A 21,946-nucleotide genomic window follows, 5' to 3' on the forward strand; every position below is an offset into this window, starting at 1 on the left:
TGAGGTTTTAGACATGCTCTGATGCCCACCTAAACCCGGCGAGGACACGCCCACTGATCCTGAAAGAAAAGCCGTCTGTGGCTTCCAGCAGAGGTGGCACTCAGAAGTGCCTCCATAGAATGGCGTAACAGCCGCGACAATAGAGTATAATTACAGCACATCAACTCCGTCTGTTTCAGACGTTTTAATGGTCTCTTCACTTGCACGCTCCAGGGAATGTACAGAAAAGTCCAGTCCTTGCAGATTTCAATCTGCAACATTTGATTTGAACTAAATGGCACACACTGTGAGAGATGATCGTGCAGCTGGTAATTGAGATGGACAAAGAGGAATGTGAGGTTAAAGAGAGTCATTAGTTGCTTCGTGGTTTGCCGTCCGGATTCGTCCGAAACGCAAACGTGCTCTGACTCAGCTCATTAACATTTTGCGACAATGCGTTTCCTGAGTTTTAGAGTTGTTGTGACACATACCGACACAGACATACAAATTTAACTGAATTGACCTTTTTCGTTGCTTGGCGTATTTGTCATCAGCGTGTTTTGTGGCGCCAACATGACCAGATCTCTTTGGGCAACCCTGAAAGGAGAAGTCACAAAATAGCCAATATCCCCCTCCCTGACCCTGTTACATTTAAGCTAGAGATTCATATATATCATATTTATCATTCATATATATATATTTATCATCCGGCCCCGTGATGTTGTTCGGGGTGCTGCGTTTCGGGCAATCCGCGCACACTACTTCTGGTTTGTCCAAAAATGAATACTCAGAATTCTTCAGAAATGAAAATACTGATCTCCATACAAAGAAGTAAACGCTTGATCTGATGGAACAGCTTGAAATACAGATGGATTTGGATTTTAGTGGCCTATACACAAAATGAGTTCACAGAAAAAAAGGGTTCTGTAATGAACTTAAAACCAGGCAGAACATAAGGTCTTCTTCTCTTAAAAAAAAGAGAAAGCTGTGATATTTGCTGAAGCGGCAACCAAAACGTGTTAATTTCAATTTTTTGCCTTTTACGTGATTCTAATATGTGCCCCTGAGGGGTTCCAGTTTGGATTTCTTCTGTATACCAACCCTACACTTGCCAACATTTTTACGATCATAAATACGTAATTGTGTTTAATGATCTTGTAAAATCATAATTTATTTATAGAAACAGGACTCTGCTATATCCTACCTTGCTGACTTATCCCTGACTAGTGTAACATACTGGAGATACATTTTTCTTCATTGCTCTAAAACACAGGCTATCACATGAAGACTGCTGTCCGGTCTATCCATCCATTTTTACAGTATAACTCAACACAAATAAAATACTATTTAAACAGTGTCTTGTGCGATTAATTAAAGCCCGGATGCTAAAAATGGATTTAGAGACTTCATGTGCAAAAGGTAATTGAAAAACAACAGGATGAGTCTATAGAATAATAAAAGAAACCGTAAAACACAACGGAATAGAATACAAGCAGTAAAAGTAACAATAAAAAGTTAATATAATGAACTCCACCGTTAAATAAGTAATGTGTGCAAAAGGGAATATGACCCAACTAATGACCCTTGTTTATGTGCTGCGCTGATATGTGTGCTGCTCATGGATTCTTGAAAGGATAGCATCTTCACGTTCAGCATGAGCAACCCCTGTTGATAGTGGGAGTCTGTCTAACAGCTCTGTAATATCACAAAGTGTCTCATATAAATTAATAATGTGCAACAACTCCCGGCTTCACTCCAACCATTTACCTGGAAATACTGGCAGACTATTTGTCTGTTCACTTGACGAACTGCGCCTGTTCTATGGTCTTAAGACGTAGAGTGTTAAAGGATATCGCTAATGTAAGAGACACACAGCTTTCTCCGGGGGTTGTATGGAGACGCATCCTAAGTGTGTTTACCTTTTATAAAATCCCTCTACCACAGGTTTCATCAGTGACCACTTGTGATCTGTTCTTTAGTCAAGTAAACGCCTACATTATTTCCATTTTAAAAAACTGAATGCTCTGTTTTTTGTTTTTTTTTGTTTGTTTTAACACTGGTGTATTTACCGTGATAAAATTTACTTGCGAAAATAAAACATGGGGTAATATAACTTTAATGGTTTGCTCTGTATTTTGTCGGGCAATGCATCTATTTAATTAGAATACTGACATTTTAATTCTACTGCGCCTGACTGGCAACAGACAAAAGATGAAAAAAGAGAAATAGTCCAGACTACATCTATTTCTTGATATTTTCAATCGATCTCCATTTCATTACTGTCATTGCCACACAAATTTATATGCATTTCTGAATCAGCTGAGATGCTCCAGTGAGGCTCAGGCCACATTTGCATGTACTTCAACAAGTGATTGTCCACATGTGGCCCCGACCGCCGATGAATGATCGGAATGATAGTTTTATTTTGTCCCCATGGGCATTACGATCTGAATCTAGAATCACGGCCCTCGTGTGATTGGATAACTCAGGACAGGTCTTGTCTTATTGCCTGTCCTGGGTATCAGGCAAATAATCTTGTAATCCTTGTCATCTGCACCTTCCCAAAACATTTATAATGGAGGTCTTTTTACGTTTGGACAAAAAAAGTTTCTATAAAGAGCACAATTTAATACATACTCCAGGGCTAGGCTGGATGGTAGTTACATGGTTACAATAACAGCCCTATTTTAATATATAAGAGCTATTATGTACTCTATTATTTCTGGCTGAGATTTATCCTCCTACACCTGAAAGTTGCATTTAGCGTGAAAAAGACTGGAAGTACGCCTCATTCCAACATGGTGCTGACACCTTTCTTTGCAAAATTAGAGATGACCAAAATTGGCCCCGGTTGTTATACATCCCAGAACTCTGGTTGTCTGGTCTGCATTTGGGGGGAAAAAAAGCAGTTTGTTGTCTCTGATGGTGTGGTGTGAATATATAATACAACTTTAAACTATATCGGGGAAAAATTATGTTATTGACAGAAAATGCAGAGATGGAGAAGCCCTTGAGCTTAACTTGGAAATGAACATGTCAGTGGAACATCACAAGACTAAGAGCTTACAGCTGTTAGACTGAAGAGGAGAGTGTAAGTAAAGCTCTTAGTAAAGAGTGTAAACCAGTGTGCTTGACCAAATCTCATCAGTTACTTGGAGGTGGATGAGCAAAGCACCGGAAACGACACGGCTACAGCCTGCTCTTGTCATTAAGAGGCTGTTGCACACGCATACACTGGTTAGATGGTGGTCTTTACGCTGTTGTAGCGTTTGGACTCGCAGCACATGCTGGTCTTCGGTGATCGCGCTGAGTGAGTTGCGAGCGCTGTCTTTGACATACAGGAGACTGAAAATGTGCAGAGTATCTGACAAGATTTATCCACTGTAAACGTGATTCTTGTTCCAGAAAAAGATACAAGCAAGCCAGCAACTCTTTTTTTTTTTCATGAATTCCCTTTTTTCATGAAGACACGCGTGTCTGTAATTCATTAGGCCTGTATTTTTTTTCTTGTTTTCTTTTTTCGCGTGTGTGTTTTCAGACATCATGAACTACATCGCATACCTCAATCATATCTCTAATTTTTACCATAACCTGGAACAATCAACAAAGTGTTGAAGTTGCGTGTTTCAGATTCCTACTGCATCCCCCTTTTACCTCACAGATAGAGCAATACCGAAGATGAACCCCTCGTATGACACGCAGAGGCACGTCTGTTTTGAATTGTTTGAGTAAATTATACCAACAACGCTATCTGTCTTTCTCCCCCTTAATGTTTGGATAACGCACTCAGATACCACAAAGTGTCTGCCTCTGCCTCTCTGTAATATTCAGGATTTTGTAAGCTTTCAGCTCTGATAGATGGCTACACTCCATTGCTCTGCAGCTTTGAGTGTTGGGAGGCTGTGTGCCAACCTAGAGTGCTGCTGATTGACACCTAAAAGCCAATAATTACAGAGCTGGGGATTGTGTTTGTGTCAGTCCCTTGTTCTCTGCTTTTTTCGAGGTATGCAATGTTTTATGTTCTGACCTCATCTTTAGTATATGTGCAAGATGTTACATAGTGCACACAGTGGTTATTTCACGGTTTCCTGACCTGACCTGCTTCCATCCATGCAACCGTGTGACATTTACTTGCTGCATGATCAACACACAGCAATTTCTGGACCTTTCTAGGCTCTAGTCATTATCTGCACAGTTCAGCCGTCTCTCAGCATGTGTGAATAACCAAACATGAACACAACCGAAAATCCCCCCCACTTACTGTGATTACAACCCCCTTAGTATCACAGGTGTCACACTCTAAGTGTTTCAGTACTGCCAGTACACACGCTTTTCTTTACACTGCCTTATTTATTCATTTACTGATTTATTTTTTTATTTTTTGGAGTAGTTTTTTTTGTCTGTAGAAGACGACATGGTTAAAAATACATACCCAGGCTTGTCCAACTTCATTACCGGCGGTCCATGTCATTTAACTGTAGGGCCAAGTACTGTGTCTGTGCTGACTTGGCGCACAAGCTTGAACTGGTTGCCAGTAGCAACAACAGTAAACCAGCTATCATTTTGCCCTTTTTCAGCAGGACCAGCACCGTGCTGACCTTGAAGTCACTCCAGTTGGCTCTGCTACATGTCCGTTGTTAAAGTGATCAAACACTGCGGAGCTGCGTAACCTCACCTGGCAGAGGGCTGCAAATAGTTGTTGTTTTTTTTTTGATAAATGAGTGCGTCTTGAGATAAAGATGCTGAGATTAATATCATCTGCTCTGCTCACCCTTTTACTTGGCAAACACCCTTTTCCTTTTAAAATTGGCCCATGCTGCTTTAGTAAATCTGGGGGCATTTGTTCCGCCCCTTTCAGAAGTGTCTTGGCAGGCAAACACCTACAACCAAGGCAGCCAATCAATCACTCCACCTTTGGAGTGCTTTGAAAAAACATGTTTGATGATCTCTGAAATGCAGTATCTGTCACCGTGTTGGCAAGCATTCTATTTCTTAACACACTATTTGCAAGCTGCCCCCCTGTGATTATGTCTTAATACCATATCACAGGTGTTTTTCTTCACTGTTGTCTATGACTTGCAGTCTGACCGACTGTTTCACCTTTTAAATCAGAAGTGAAGGAGGTCAATGCACCAAAATGACTGTCAGGCAGCCAGAATGACCGGACCATGTCAAATTAGAGGCACGACAGACCAGGTTGCGTGACGCGCTGCAGAAGCATTACATCACTTTCCTTTGCTCACTGTGATCAAGCACGGCATCATTACAGTTGAGGCATTAGTACAGTGGGATTGAAGGATCTCTTTAAAAGCGTAGGGTTTAGACTCTGAACACTGCTGTGTTGATCCAGAATCATCGAAAGCTTGTATGACTGTGCTTAATCATGTGAATTTATACGGTTTTGCACCACAGAATCCAGAATTTGTTAGCAAAACAGTATCACACTTGTGACCAGAGTTGCTCTTCCTCAGTTGCTAGACCATAATATCAGCCTCATTGCACCTTTGCTGTTTGCTGCTGGTCTTTTAAAATAACAAGGCATTTATTGTTTAAGTAAATTCATCCATTCACCTTTTTACTCGAAAGGGTCGGGTGGTTTGGCAAAATTTCCAATCTTGAATTGGCAGTAATTTGAGCCAAAAAAACGGGGATTCATTCAAGAACAATGTCTGACAAAGCCCACGTATCATTGCATCCCTTGACGTCCTCCTGCGTAGCTTAACAGTCTGAACATGGACTTGTCAATTTGCTGTCAGGCAGCTCACAGGCACTCTGACTGAGATGCAGGCAAGTCAGGCGGCGCTTTGATATTCTCATGGTTGAAAATCAAACCGGTATAATATCAGTTACTAGTAATATCTGGTTACCTGTAACCAGCAATTGGCTTCCTGAGGGTGTCATAAAAAACTTTACAGTCATTTACATTCATTTTTTTTATAGTCATTTGACTGTAAAAAGACTGTCCACCAATAGCGATGCAGGTATTTGAGCAGATGCATTTAAAGCAAAAATTACGCTATTTGCTTCTGTTGAGCATCTGTAAGTGGGAATTGGTGTTTGCATTTATATGGGTTTATTGATATTTTTGAGTTGTTCATTATGTAAGTTTATTAATGCGTCCATTTAGTTCAAGTGCTTTGCTGGTATTATGGTTTGTGTAGAGTTCTTTTTTTTTTTTTCACCAAGGAGCAAATACCGCCACTCTTAAATCCTCAGTGATATCATTTGTTCCTCGCATCTTTACCTCCACTCATTTTCTTTTCCAATGAATAAAGTAGTAAAATTAAATTTCACCTAATTAACTGCTGAGAGGTTTTTCTGGCCCAGTGGCAAAGAGGCATTCAGGTCTTGGAGCAATAGCACAGTCTCTTATCAAATGATGTGCCTTTTGAACTTGAATCAGAAAGAAAAAGGCCTCTGGCTTATTTCTTTTGCAGCTGAGTAGGATTTCATAGTTTCGGAGAATATCAGCACGTGCACCAATCATATTTCTGTATGCTACATTAAACAAATATAGACATGTTATTGCAAACTTTTTTTCCAGCGTATTACCTATGAATTGTGCAGATAGAGGTTAATAACTGTTCGTATACTTTGTTTATGCACATGAATTAAAGTTGTCTTTTTTTCCCCTATTGGAAGTTGCTAATGCATTGGTTTTACAGACCTGGCTTCCTTTATTGCTTACTGGCCCATAAAGTGCAACAGACAAAAATATTGGTATTTCAGGATAATCTGATCCATATGCTGTCTGATATAGTACTGAACCAGCAAGACGACTATGCTTCACTCTGTGGTGTTAGTCTGTCTATCTCAAACACATTATCACTTTCATCTTGGCCACGTCTTAGATGGACTTTGGCCATCATAAAACAGCCTGATTTATTTCAACAGGCACTGAATTTCGATAAGGGCACTTTCCGTATAGAGTTCACTTCGTAAAAGAAACAGTTAACATAAATTGTTTGAATCAGTGGATCATTACAACACTATGGTGTTGATTTTTTTTTTTTTTTTTTCATTTTTGCAAGTCATAAACCATCCATAGAAAATTTTGCGGTCTAATGAAAAGACATTAGCCTGCATACCAGATGAAGTAACTTATTTGATGAGGTTCCCCTGACTTCCTCCTTCCTGCCAAACTGTTCACTTTATTTATACACTAACCAATCATAATAGATGTCATATGTTTGCTTTCTCCATATTAACTCCTTATTAATTGAATACAGTGTGTAGCACCAGCAGTTATTTGCATTTACTTCTTAAATCCAGTCAGTATGCAGTATTGAACAACACTCAATTATCCCATTAGTAAAACGGGCCAATATTTGCACCAGCTTTCCTATATTTGATTGAATCTGTCCTGTCTCTAAACGGTTTGCACCTATCTCAACCTAATAACTAATTCAACATGTTAGCACAGGCAGTAAAGCAGCCATATTGATGGTAAATTTGATGCAATGAGCATTAGCGGAGGTCGAGGGCCTGAGTTGGCAACAGCGTGTTGATTAAACAGGCGGGTGATGAATGAACTTGGAGCCTGGCTGCGAAATGGCCGGCAGTTACTGCTGCTTTCTGAGGATGTCCAACATTCTACTGCAAGCATGTCAAAACACACAAATGACCTGCGGTACCAGAATGTGCAAAAACTCTCAGCCTAGATTACTCAATGAAATAGCAGGAAGGAACACTTTCTGCAGCCAGACATTAAACATTTTGTTGCTTGACCTTGTGCTCTTATCAAAGTTATCTCAGTACTTTGGAATAATGTGTTCTTTTTTTTTTTTTTTCTCTCTTCTTCATCTCAATCCACTCTTCATGGTTACCAGAGCCCCCTTTTCAGTGCCCCGACCTCAAAATCCCTTCCTGCTAAGTAGCCTCTGCGTTCTTTACTCTGAGTTAAGGTTTCATTAGGTTGCTCTACTACGCTCATTATTTCATTGTCTGTCTTAGAGGATGTCACTTTGATTCATGTCGGACTTTTAATATGCTGAGGGAATGCTGTTTTTGGTTCCAGTGGAGGGCCAAGACCCAGGGGAGCCGTGACATTCAGGCTATGATGTCCTCCTGTTGAGAGGCGAGATGATGCTTCCCTGTCTGCCAACAAGAGGGTCCTCTGGGACAAAGTATCTCTCTTTGAGAGACTGCAAATACCTAGAAATAAAACCACGTTTCCATTCTGACAAGGTCCCTGCTGACCTTTGCACAGGAATATAACGTTTTTTGTTTTGTATTCCTTGATTTTAATGACAAGTTCTCTTCATTCAGTCCAGATGTCGTAATGCTTTGCACAAAATGAGGACCCGGGATCAGGAAAGGACCTTAGATTTGATTTTTGGACAATATGCGGCTTGTGCAGCTGGGTTTCACTCCCATAAGGGGAAGGTCGTCATTTGCCAAAGAGCCTCGTGTGTCAGATGAACCATGTGTTTTTGAGTATCTTAGAAAGTTAAAATCTCACTCCGCAAACATTCACTGCCCTTTACCAGACACATTTGTATTATTATTCGTAGTATTATTCTCCAATGCTCCACCTGGAGTAGAGTGTTGGCGATGAACATACTGTCAGTGTCTTTTCTTACTGGTAGAATTTTTTTTTATCTACTCTGCTGGTTCTGCATGGGGTAAGGTTGTAGTAGTTTAATTGCGACAAATATTCGTGTTTATGACCCCAGACACGAGATGGTAATCTTATTTGTAAAGTAAATCGAGTCCCTGACCTTTAGCATTTTGACTTGGAGGGTTACTGATTATTTAATAAGTTGGCGATGGGAGGCGGCAAAAGACAAACGTTTACAAAGATTACGAAAAAAAAAAAAAAAAGAAACAATAAGTCAAAGGTTATGTGGTACGTGAGCGATTTACAAATATTTAGTTTTTTATATATATATATCTGTATGGCGAATACATTGATATAACAAAGCAAGTACATTTTTAATGTGATTGAGATCAGTAGTTTTTTTTTTTTTTCTTTTATTTGATTGCATGCCTCTGGGACTACAGATGAAAAAGAACCTCTGTGGCTAAGTCTGGCAGTTTTTCAGAAATGTTATTTATAAGTGTTATTTATAATGTGCCGCTGGGGGTCTTCATGAATGTAAACATTTTCTGGGCCTTTTTTTTTTTAAAGTTAGTTTGGACTTTTAAAGTAATTTGCTTTATAATGTGAGAGTTGAGTCACAGCAAGTCTCTGTTTTTGTTTTTTTTTGAGCTGACTGTAAGAGTCCATCCAAGCTCAATGAACACTATTGCTGAAAGTGCAGAAGATCACGATGCGTTTCTGAGGCCAAATCTGCACTTCATCACAGCAAGCTATTTGAGACCAGATAGGGGGAGTTATGTGAGAAAAAGTAGCTCATTTGACTTATGGCCCAATGGTAAATAGATCTTGTTTGAAGAGCGCTGGCAAGCAGCAAAATGAAAGATTTTGGTTTGCGCTTGGTAGAAAATGCCTTTACCCTGCTGCCAATTACAGGGCCGAAGAGAGGAAAACAGGCCAGCACAGGAAAGTGTTGACGTGGCTTAGTGTTTTCGTTGCTACTGTAGCTGCTGGTTTCTGTTTGACCGAAATCAACCAAGAGGACAGTCACCTCCAGGATCTTGTGTCAGGGAAGACATCTGAAATGATTTCCCCACAACCATGAGAACATTTTTGCAGAATTTTTGCCGGTTATGTGTTTTTTGTTTCCCTTCAAGTTATGGCTCTTGACTGATTGATAGTACTTTTGGTTGTGGTATCTGCTTTGATTTGCAACCCCACTACTTGAGAAACGCAAAAAATGTGCCTCGCAGCGCCCAAATTGGACCATATCCAGAATGAGTTCATAGACCCCTGAATCCACTTTCTAACGTGCACAATATTATCTTCATGTTTTTGGCCATCCCATCCTCTCCCTCACACAACAATGTCACTAACACAGCGACCAGTGAGGCGTTCCCAGAGGTTCCCGTTTTCCCAAAACATTTTTCTCACTTTAACAGAGGGTCTGAGGGCTAAAAAGGTAGAAAGAGGCAAAATGGGTCGTGATACTTGGTAATATATATAAATATATATATATATATATATATATATATATATCAATGGGTGGAATGCAAAACCTCCTATCTGGAAAGAAAATTTTTTTTCAGGAAATGAAAAAAAATATCATTTGATTATAGTATGGTCATTGTTAAAGATATTCAAGATATCCTATTGTTCACAGACTATATTTCTATGTTATAATTTAAAAATACATATTGCATGTATTTTTACCACTGACAATGCAGATAAGTGTTTTTTTCCTAATTTTTTTCTGCTTCATTGTGCACATATGAGTTTTGTCATGTGACATTTATGTCAAACGAAAGGGCGGGATTATCTTGCAGATAGACTGAAAATGTGGAGCCATCCTATTTCTCACCATTCAAAGCAAAAACCCCAAATCAAAAAATTTGCAGATAGTAGGTTTTGCATTCCAGCCATCGATATATAATACATATTATAATAATAAAAACTAATTTGACTTTACAACCTTGATGACTTTAAATTTGGCTTCCCAAAATTGACATCGGTTGCAATCGAACCTGATGAGAGTGGTGAAGGACCCACTCACTGATGAGAGCTGGCAGTGCGATCCAAAACAGTAACCACAATGCCTGCAACTCTTAATGACCCTGTTGGTGTGAGTGCAGGGTAACTGAATCCCTGTCAGCTTTCCTGTATTAAGTTTAACCCAAATTGTCCTCTTTTCCCGCTTAGTAATAAAAAACCCTCTTCAAAAAATACCTCTCTATGAAGACTTTATAGGAAATTAAATGTGTTTATAAACCATTTTATTGCTTCCCCTTTGACCCCCTGCAGTCCCGGGGGATTAGTACTCTGCTTTAAAACATCAACTCATGGGGCTCATCAGTAAAAGACACAGCTACACAGATGGGAAGCTCTGTTGTAATGGAGAAGCAAATCCCCGCTGTGCTCTGCTGGTACATGTGTGTGGAGAAGTTCAAGACTTTCAGATTTATTTTTTTCTTTTCTTGAAGTGCGAAATAAAAAGCAAAACACAGGTTAGGGTGTTGTCGCTCTGCTACTCTAACAATGGTGTCGACTTCGGCGAAGCTTGATTTGCGGTCGTTTGGGGGTTTGCGATAATAACGCGGCATTCCCACGGAAACTTGCAAAATATGTGACTCCGAGGCTAAGAGTGAGGGCATCCATCTTGGTGTAATGTAGAACAGAAGACACAGTTATATACAAATAAGGAGACATGGCCTTCTTATTTGGCCAAAGAAATTGGTTCATGTCAAACGTTATTTATGGAGCCCAAAACCACTCCGTTTGCTTCAGGGCGCTTTACAATCTGCACAAGACACAACAGGCTCCATCCCTGAATTTCACCTGACTCTAGTCTAGGGAAGGTGGTCCATCTCTGGCCACAGAGTTGTTTTGATGAATTTGATCTGTAGGATGCTGCATACACTGCTTTTCAATCAAATTACAATTACCTAACTTTGCAATGGTTTGAATAAACAGCACATTTCTGCGTGACAATCTATCAAGGTCGCAGAAACTCTTAAGGCTTGTGCCAAAATATAGTTTTTGAATAACATGTTGAACAACTAATGAGCTTCCCTACATCAACTTGGGGTATTTTTCTCTTAAAGGTGTTTCTGAACTGTTGAATTTATTCTTTTCCAGCGAACACTTAAGTTAGTTAATGTAATCTTTCTCAAAAAGCCAAAATCCGGGGCTTGAGAACTCGCCAGGATCGTAACCGCTCAGATTTATCACCTTCACATCTGACAGTTACGAGCACTTTTGTGTTCCTGTGCAACAACCAGAACATGTTCTCCACAAATCTGTTCTATTTTTTTTTTTTTTAGCTCTGCACCACTTTGTGTAATAATCTCATCTGTGTTTGTGTTCCAGATGCAAAGGAGAGATCGGCAAAGAGATTCTCTGCGGATGGTATATTCAATTACACCTCTTTGCTGCTCAGTCAGGAAGACGACATGCTCTACGTCGGAGCCAGGGATGCACTGTTTGCCCTCAGCCTCTCTGACATAAGCAAGACCAAACTGCAGAAAAATGTCAGTCTGGCATTCAATCAGCATTTTATTTATTCTTAACAAGTCGTTATATGTAAAGTACAATTCTCCTTCTGATATGCAACGGCTATTTGACAACTTACTGTATTCCTTCATCTCCAGCTGACTTGGGGCACTCCTGCTGGAAAGAGAGAGGAATGCAGTTTCAAAGGAAAAAACCTGGAGGTGAGAAGCACAATAGCTGCCATGGAAAAATCGCTGATGATATTTCCGTCACAATGATGTATGAAATGTTTGTCTACTGTCAAAAAGGCAGGGGGAGCTTCTGTCGGCCGATTGAGATGAGCCACAAGTACAAAATCACACACTTCAGGCGAAAGGGATTTTATTTTCTTCTGTTTGCATATGATTCGTATTTGTCTCTCATGTTAGTGTGAACAACACATAGGAGAGAAAATCATATTTTAAATTTTGATATAGGACCCCCTCCCTGTTTAACACGTCACAAATATTATTTGTTTCGAGTCCTGAAAATTCTTTCACGTGGATCACATTTCTGTGCAGGGATTTCATACATTTTTCCCCCGGTAGTCAGACGTTTTGATTTTGTTGTTTTTGCCAAAGAGGATCACTTCACACATGTGTTACTGCTCATTGGAGAAGCAGCAACCTGATTAAACCAATCAGGATGTGAACGTTTTTGCGCAGACAGACACATAGACTTGATATTGTGTCTATATAGTAATTATTTTTCCGAGTTCACGAGCGTCACAGGTGTAGCGAGGATTGTGATCATTTGTGGTAACTTCTTTATTATGAGGTGAGGGTGTAACTCAATTCACCGGTCAATTTGGATCACCTGACTCACCTGTGGTCACAAGCTTTGTTTAGTGGCTGAAAATATGGATCTGCTGCGCCTGAAATGAGTTTCCTCTGGCTGTCAGACCGCCGTAGTGGCCGCTCTTCCAACAGTATGGAACGCACATGGCTTGTGTGTATTGGTTTAATTTTAAAATTGGAGTACCTCCATGAGTACAGGTGCAGACGTCCAGTAAAGTGGCTGCTCCGCACAGTACAGTGAAAACATTCAGCGGATTGAAAGAAGGGAAACATAGGGAGTTGAAGAAGCATCATGTGACACTGACTTACCGGGAAACAATGTGGATTAGACAGACTTTCCCTCACAGGCTGAAACGATCCCCTGACACATTAAAACTTTACAATTTCCAGTATTTATCATGTTTATTGCTCCGTCTGCTAGTGTCACAATGATTGTTTGGCCAGAATGGCTGCCGTTGCTGCAGCACTGCACCCTGGGGAAAAAACAAAACAAAAGTGATACTATATGGAGCGCCGTTTTAAAATCATTCAATAGTAAAATTTGCCGCCAAGCAATGAAACAAGCAATCTTTTTTGCCACTGCCATTGTCAGGAGTGTCTGACAACATTGTGTAGCAAAGCATAATGGAGATCAATGTTTTGATTCCAGTGGAATTCTCAAGTCTGTAGTCTGATGTGATTTTTGAATCCGTCAACAGAACTTAAAAGATGATTACCTTGGGATCCTTCATGCCCCCACGTCCGACCTTTGTAGCTTTTTCTTCTGAAAAAGCTTCTTCAGTGCAGGAACTTTAACAGTTACAGAACTACACAAATACAAATTGTTGTTCTCTTTGTGTTAAGGAAATATAGGCCCTTTTTTCTCGCGGCCTACTCTGAAGGAATAGACTCTTATCGCCCCCAAAGATGTTACTAACGCTTGTCTGGCACAGGTTACAAAATGTAATGCTTGTCAGCGGCAAAAAAAAAAAAACATCCTTCGCTGTTTACAAACTCCATTAGTAATTTGTAGTGTACCTTTCAGGAAGCTGTTTTGCTCAATGCTGCAACAATGTCAGCAGTTAAGTTCCCTATCAATCACCCCAAACTAGAATCCAGGTGGAGAAATACAGGAATTTCTTTTTTAAGATGCCAAGGTAAGTTGATTAACACTGTCAAGCCCTTGTGCAAGGAAGGAACCGCTTAAGCTCCCGAGTGTCACCTTGATCTGGTGAATCCACGTTGTCATCGTTGAATTATTTCACTGGCGCTATGTGTTACCGGTGTATTAGAAGATAAAAAAAAAAAAAAAGGACTTCTGTATTGACTAAACTCTCTAACAGTATCACATAAATTAAGTCGTAAAGTGTGCCGGGGATGTCTCCTTTTCTGCGCTCTGCTTCTCTCTGCCTGTCTGTTACATTGCTGTCATGCCAGCTGTTGGATCCTCAGGCGACAAGCCACGCTAATCTGTGTGCTGCAGCGCACAGCTCTGGTCTCTGTGTTACAGAAGCTCACCAGGCAACAGTTGACTGGCACAGGAGGCTTTTCCGACAGGGTCTCTGGGGGGAAAAAAAAAAAAAAAGAAAAAATGACATGATATAAAGTTTGCCATTTTAACTATCTTCATTGTGTTTTTCATTTGTGTTTGATTGTGCACTGACTAATGGCGGAGTGCTGAACACAAATATAACCCCTTATGTTTTTTTCTTTCCCCTGTAGACTGATTGCTTCAATTACATCAAAATTCTCCTGCGGCTGAATAGCACTCACCTCTACGTATGCGGCACCTATGCCTTCAGTCCAATCTGCAGCTACATCGTGAGTACTCAGTCCAGATTTTTTTATTTTCTTCTAGTTATTGAAAATAACTCCTCTCCTCTCATCAGAGCAGCTTTGAATTTTCATACATTTTCTGTGTAAGAATCAAGCGCTTTTATCCACCGTGTCAGTATTGGCTCTCTTGTTATCTGAGCGTGGCAAATCCTGCAGCTGAAATTTAGCCAGACATGTCAACAGGGGGTACGGGAGCTGTGTGGTTTGCCGTAGCAGGTCTGTTTATCTTGTGGAGGAGCACATCGGGAGCGATAGTAACCAGCAGCAGGATAATATTGATTCCAGTGATGGGAGGCAATTGAGCTTGGTGACAGCAAAGCTCTGAAAGCAGGGCATTAAACTTTCCCCTTTGACGTCAGACAGAAAGAACAACACAGGATGTCTCACACAATCCATGACTTGGAAGAACTTTAGGACCCAAACTTGAATTCCAGCATCTCTCCACCCAGTTTGTCGGGGTGAACGCACAGTATGTTGGCAGAGTTCCACAAATGTGTGTGTGTGCATGTGCGTGTGTGTCACTTATTACGTTCCTGTTGACCAGCCACTCTTCATGATGGATAAATCAGTTTTTTTTTTTTTTTTTTGTTTGTTTTTTTGGCTTAAGGACCCAGGCGCCAGGGGGGTTACACAAAACAGACTGACCCTATCAAAGAAACACTTAAGCAGTCTGTTTCACAATTATGGAACAGAGGAACTTTTTTTAGTTTGACCGTTGGAAAATGGAAGCAAATACATTTCCTGTAATTTGCCAAGATTAAGGGATTTATTACATGCTCATTTTGCATTTTCAAATGCATTTTGAAAGCTTTATTGGTTGCTGCTTTCACTTTGCAATCTGAGTCTATTACAGAAATGATAAAGCAATGGTAATGGGGCTGGTTCAAATATGAAATCACATGTAATTCTGTAAACCACGTTAGCCAAACTTGCTCCCGATCAATGAAGTTCCTTTCCCTGTGATTTTTGTTTTCCATGCAAACTGTACAGACATGCCAGAACACGAAATTTGCCCTGAACAATTATTAAATGAACTGTAATTTATCTTTATTTGCATCATTCAAGGTCATTACGTTCACACAGCAATGTGAATAAGGGCGGCAAAAAGTGTGGGCCAGAACGAGAAATTCAGTGTTTGGTATCAATTTCACTCTTAATGCTGCTTAATTGTCCAAAAAATGCGATCGGCCTGTGATGAACGTGGGCTAAACATCATCCCTTAACCTGTTCCCCGCCACCTTCTTTTCTCATGAATCATCTTCAGGTTCACTATCCTATAATTTTTTTTAAATTCCTGACTTTTAACCCAAATGGATGAGAAACTTGTCATGATTTCAATACAATTTTGATGTAAAATTTGGATGGCTGCATCTTCCGCAAGCTCCACACCCTGCAATTTCCTGAATGTTTTCAAGTCATTGAAGAAAAGCTGAAAGTGAACCCTCATTTTTGATGTATTTTTGACGTCAGTTCGTTCATTAAAAGAATAGGCAAAAATATATTGTTAAATTGAATGAATTTGTAGCATTAAAGCGACACGTCACGAGTATCGCACCTTGAGTAAGGAAGTTACTTTTTTCATTAAGTCGGCTCCAGAACTGCTATTAGTGTCTAATTTTAATTACAGTAAAGTCTGCTGCTTGCACGAACAACAACAAAAAATAAGGATATTATTAAAATCATAAAAAAAAACATTGGAGATCACTGTGATCACTCAACCACAACTTACTGTAAACAAGTCGTAATGTCTGCTCTTGTGTCCCTGCAGAACACGTCAACATTCACACTGGAGAGAGACGGAGGGGGCGAGGTGGTGGTGGAGGACGGCCGCAGCCGTTGCCCCTTTAATCCGGAGTACAAATCCACAGCCATCATTGTCGGTTTGTAGCAATAAAAAACGCCTTTGTTTTTCTTCCTCCGTGTCGTTTCAAATATCTGTCCGAAGAAGAACAAGGTGTTATTACAGAGCCAATTCCGGGAAGAGACGGTGAAAAAAAAAAAAAAAAAAAAAAAGCTGTTCCTGAAGCTTCTTTGAAGTCGGTCACCACTTTGATTCATAATGAGTCATGATGTGCCTGCTGATGGTGTTTATCGGCATCATCCTTCTAATGAATCGCCAAACACCATAAGGCACGTTTGTGTTCTCTTGTAAGCAATCAGTAAATAATTAGCTGGTGGGAAGGAATAATTTGTCTAATCCCTCATTCAAACTCCCTTCTTATGGTGCTAGCTGTTACTGTTTTTGTCTGTCGGTGGTGAAAAAGCCCTCAAAAATAATTGAATTGTAATGGATTATTTCGAACTATGTCAAAACAAACCGTGGCGCAAAAGATCACGGCTGTGAATATGACAGTATGTGTGAAGCTGGAAAAACAATTACAATGTCACATCAATTGAATCGAGTGGCATATGTGTCACAGGGCTATTCAGTCAGTTTGGTGAGACTGATATAATGTATTCTGTAAACCAAAATATTCACCCATCTGTATTAAAAAGAAATCCCTGCATAATTTATCTGTATTTTACTCTGGAGTTTTAATTTGCAAATTACGGAAAAATAAATGTAAAAAAATGCATCTTGCATTTAGGGCCAGGGATGGATCCCTGTTTGTTTTCATTCTTTCTCTGTAAAATATATCAAGTTGACCACAAGCTAATTGTCTGTCCAACCAAAATACGAGCTGACTGTAATGCTACACCCGTAATGAGGTTCGGTTGTTTTAATTTTCCATATGTCAAATACACTTCTTTTCCCCCAGATGGTGAATTGTACACTGGCACTGTCACCAACTTCCAAGGCAACGAACCAGTTATTTACAAGAGTGTGGGGCGGGGAACTGCGCTGAAAACAGAAAACTCCCTGAAATGGCTGCAAGGTAAATTCTCATTCCACCATAGGTTAGCGAGTTGTGTTTTTTTTTTTTCCCCCCCCCTTTCCATACATCTTCCGTTATGTTCCGAACAGAGGAGATCCGTTCCGAAAGTAGCGATCATTAGCAAGTCACAGTTGCTATTAGATATAGACCAAAACCAAAGACAAGCTGTCTCCGATTGCTGGAGCTCGGTCTTATCAGCCAATGCACATGTACATCAAAACAGCCTCAGCTGGCTGCCTCTAGTTCAGCCAGCCGGCCGCACTGTGCGAACAATTAAGAGCGCTTTTGTCTTTAGATCTCTAAGTAATTCATGCAGAGTGCTCCTGATGAGATCTCTGACTACAATTATCCTGTGGATGATGCATGTGCTTCTCTGCAGGTTTATCTGGCAACAGCTCCGCTGCACAGACCAGCGGGCCCAAGATGATAAATAAATCAAATAAAATTGGACGTTGTCTATTGCAGCCAGAACAGTTTGAAAGATAACAAATGAAGAACTTGTCCAAATATTGGCAAGCAATTACAAATTGTCTGTTTGCTTTCACTCGGCAATTAATTTGGTATTTATTCTTACGAGCTTGTCAATGTGGCTTTTTACTTAACTAATTTATTCGATTCAATCAAAATAATGAGTCGTGTCATGCGGTAAACAGCTCGGAACGACCTCAAAGTCACCGTTACTTGAAAAGAAAATAAGAAAACAAATCGCGTAAAAGTTTGAGTTTTTAATTTATGGGCTGAGAACCAAAAGGAGCGACTGCCACCGGTGTTAACATCCTCACATTTTTATAAAATGTGAGATTTTTCTGCTGACCATAAGTGATGACATGGTTAGAAGGGGGGGAGGGAAGGACTTCCATCCTTCAATAATACACACCAAATGTTCTTTCCACAGATCCTGTCTTTGTGGGCTCGGCTTATATCGAAGAGAGTCAGCCGATAGGCAACCCTGTGGGAGACGATGACAAGATTTACTTCTTTTTCAGCGAGGCGGGGAAAGAATTTGACTTCTTTGACAACACCATTGTGTCACGGATCGCTCGTGTGTGTAAGGTAAGACACCTGGGTCATGTCGCAATCCTGCCGTGGATCGTCTCCCCCTTTTTAATCCTGGTACAATTACAGAGAAATAAGGCAGGACGTTCCCTTGTCAAAACAAACCGAATCTGTGTCTCATCCCTATAGATGCAATGGGGACCCTCTGTGTGTCTGGTACATTTAAGCTCTTTCTTTTTGACTGTACAAACATGTTTTCAACGGATTCTGTTCCTCTCCTCGTCTGAATCAACCTCTCCTCCCTCCCCTCTGTTTTTTTTTTTTTTTTTTTCTTTCTCTGCAATGTCATCTCCCCCTCTCCCTCATCTCACTCACAATGTCAGCTGCAGTCGTCCGTCCCTCCAGCTCCTCGCCTTTCTCAACCAGCGGTTTGGGCTTTGCGGGCATTATTAGTATTCAAGGGTGCTTTGCAGCAATATGAAATTCTTTTTCCACTCAACTGCAAGCGGGAAAAGCATGCGAACCATGGGTGGAGCTCAATCCAATCTTGTCATTTGGTTCATCAATGTCAGCGCCCCATATTTTTGAGGCCTGATCACTCTGAATAATAAGTATCAGACTTCCGTCCTTTTCGCCCGTCATCAGATCAATTAAATGGCGAGGATGCTGCTTGATATACATCCATTCAGTATCTTTCTGACTGATGCCTCCTGTTCATGGAGGCAGTAATGTGAGTAATTGTGGGGACAGCATGTAATCTTAACTGACAGCTTAATGACTTCGTCCTGCTAGGCTCCAGGACTCGGTGCTGTGATACCTCTCGCAGCCGGCAGAGCACCTCCTGGGTTCTATAAATGGAAATCACCGGGAGACAGGGCCCCCAAAACTGTGGCAACTTGCTGCAGACTAACTGTGCAATAGGGATAGAAGAATGGCTTTCTTTGCCCTATAAAGGTCTTTTATTTCCCAGGAATGTGGCAGACCTCTTTTTTTATTGACGGGCATCTTTTCAAAACCCGCACCCGTCGCAATGCGGTCGTGTAGCAGGTGGTTAACTTTCAAATTTACTCCGTGAATCTTGAAACGTCAGTGCAGTGATAACGTGCATGCAGATGCTCTCTTCTGTGTGTGGAGTATGAATCCGATTAATTCAATATTGTTTCAGTTTTACTGTATAAGTTCATTTGCATTGATCGTAACTCCAATTTGTCTGTGAGCAAAAGAGGCCTTGAAAATCCACAGTGCTGCAGGCTATACCCCCCCACCCCCCACCCCCCACCCCCCCCGAATACTGAGTCACATGTGAGTACAGGCCCGTGTTTTCATTCAGCGAAAAGAAATTCCTGAACTCATTTTGAGTTAAGTAACAGTGAGGTAGGAAGATCCTTCCCTGTCAGCAAGTATCTACAATGAAAAGCCTGGTCTCCCTTTGCCCTCTGTGCACCATTCCCAGGCTCAGGGAGTTTCATTTTTGCTTGTTTTGTATCTTACTCATTTTGGGTGTGTCAATCTGGAGAGTGAGCTTGTTGCTGAAACAGATAAATGGACATAATTTTTTTTTTTTTTTTTTTTTTATTGTCCAAACTACTGTTATACTTTGGTCTGCCAAGTATTTCTGCTTCTGAATTGTTTTTCTCCCCATTTCCTATCAGTCCTCCTCCCTTCTCACACTCCCCCCTTCTGTTTATTCAGGTGTGCACACTGAAGGCCTTCAGAAAGCAGGCAGATTATAAACAATGTGTGGAACCACTAGTTTTCACGTTCTACTCGAGGAGCGAGGAGCCCTCATTGGGCAGTTCATAGGGGTGTAATATGGCACAAAGGAGGGAGGATATTTTTGCATGTCAGCTATCGGGGGAGTGGTCCGTGTTTTCAAAAAGTACGAGCTGCGCAACAGAGCACAGCAGTAGTAGACAGCTGAGAGAGCAGGAATGTGGTCTCCTCATTATCTGGACAGGCTAGTAGCACAGCTTAGTAATTGGCTCCCTGGCCCTCCATCAACCCCATGAGAGATTGTTTGTGTGTTAGAACGACCGGAGGAGGAAACTGAGGTGGTTAGAGATTTGCATTTTATTGTCTCCTCGAGGGCGACTGACTCCCTCTGTTCTTCTGGAGCAGCGGTTCAGAGGTTTTGAACCCGTGTCGCTACAGAGAGTGGACAAGACGAGAGCTTTTCCCTGCTCGACGTACTCTGCTGGTTCCCAACCTGCTATCCGAATTACAGAGGAGTTTCCATCGGTGTGTTTATGAGCTCTGATATTTGCTAGTCCCACGAAAGCTCTCTAATATCTGTTTGTCTGGATAGTTAGTTAAAGAGAGTGAAAAGGTCTTCTCTGTAGCTGTGTTTGCAGTGTCGTCATCCTCTCTAATTCAAAGAGCAGTTGGTATTTTGCTCCAATGTCTTAGCAGCATGTCGCGTGTTTTTTCAGACTAAATTACATTATACAGCATGAATGTAAACATTATGTTATTATTTCTTTTTTTATCTTCCAATATTGTGGCTGTACATCCTCTTTAACAAAACCTTAGTGACATTGCCATTTTCATGCTCTTCGACTTGACATCAACAGCACCCTCTAAAGTACCGGAAGGGGAGTACAGTCAATTTATCCGTCTCACCTGTTGTATTGGCCTGTCAAGGCAGGTCATCTGTGTACAGGTCGAACTCCAAACTCTCTCATTTGTTGCTCATCTCAGCAGTAAATCAGTTTTCCGCCTTGTACACTATCGGTACATTTTTTTTGCATATTCTTAATATTTGTCTACTTTGCATTTTTGATCCAAAATAAATGTCCAGACCTTTGTTCTGTGAGTCTCGCTGGTGTTACGTCTGCAGAACCTCACGCCTCTGAGGTTGATGATACCATACACGTAGATGTTACCTTTTCATTATGGGTCATGGTCTGATGTCTGGAACTACCTTACTAACTTTTTCCCCAGAAAATATGAACTATTAATACATGAATACATGTCTGAACTGTAATATCGCTTTAAAAAATGTAGGAGTAATTGTGACATTGGCATAAAGACCAAACAATAATGGAAGAAAATTCAGGATGAGAGCACATGGAGGAGAAAAGAGCCAGATGTATAAATATAAAAAAACAAATCAAGTTAAAAAAATGGGATTGTATTAGGGAACCTTGTGGACTGCTCCAGGGCTCACCAAAATGATAACATGCTGATATGAGACACACACACACACATCCACAAATCTATCAGTGTCAATTATGGAAAAATGCAGCCGGTATAAAATAGCTGATGTCACAAAACCGCAATGTCATGCAGATTTCTTTGCTGAAACCGAAACTAACTAAATTAAGTCTTTACGAGATAAAGCCAAGCTATTGATACAGACTGTCAGATTTGGAACATTAGTCCCGGCTTCTTCTCGTCGCTCATCTTCCTCATCACCG

At 40.7% G+C, this 21,946-nt stretch overlaps 1 protein-coding gene across 2 annotated transcripts in view; it reads left to right on the plus strand.

The window, feature by feature from the left end:
- Window positions 1-21,946, plus strand: part of LOC147217992 (semaphorin-4B-like) — a 61,486-nt gene that overhangs the window by 31,089 nt on the left and 8,451 nt on the right. For both annotated transcript variants that reach the window (XM_086175218.1, XM_086175219.1), the window contains exons 3-8: window positions 11,885-12,045; window positions 12,166-12,228; window positions 14,545-14,643; window positions 16,427-16,538; window positions 17,418-17,534; window positions 18,430-18,587. In XM_086175218.1, the coding sequence (XP_086031344.1) occupies window positions 11,885-12,045; window positions 12,166-12,228; window positions 14,545-14,643; window positions 16,427-16,538; window positions 17,418-17,534; window positions 18,430-18,587 (710 nt within the window). The remainder of the gene's footprint in view (window positions 1-11,884; window positions 12,046-12,165; window positions 12,229-14,544; window positions 14,644-16,426; window positions 16,539-17,417; window positions 17,535-18,429; window positions 18,588-21,946) is intronic.

The sequence above is a fragment of the Fistularia commersonii genome, chromosome 27 (assembly GCF_037954325.1).
Source record: "Fistularia commersonii isolate RoL2024-O1a breed Wild chromosome 27, RoL_Fcom_v1.0, whole genome shotgun sequence".
NCBI classification, from domain to species: domain Eukaryota; kingdom Metazoa; phylum Chordata; class Actinopteri; order Syngnathiformes; family Fistulariidae; genus Fistularia; species Fistularia commersonii.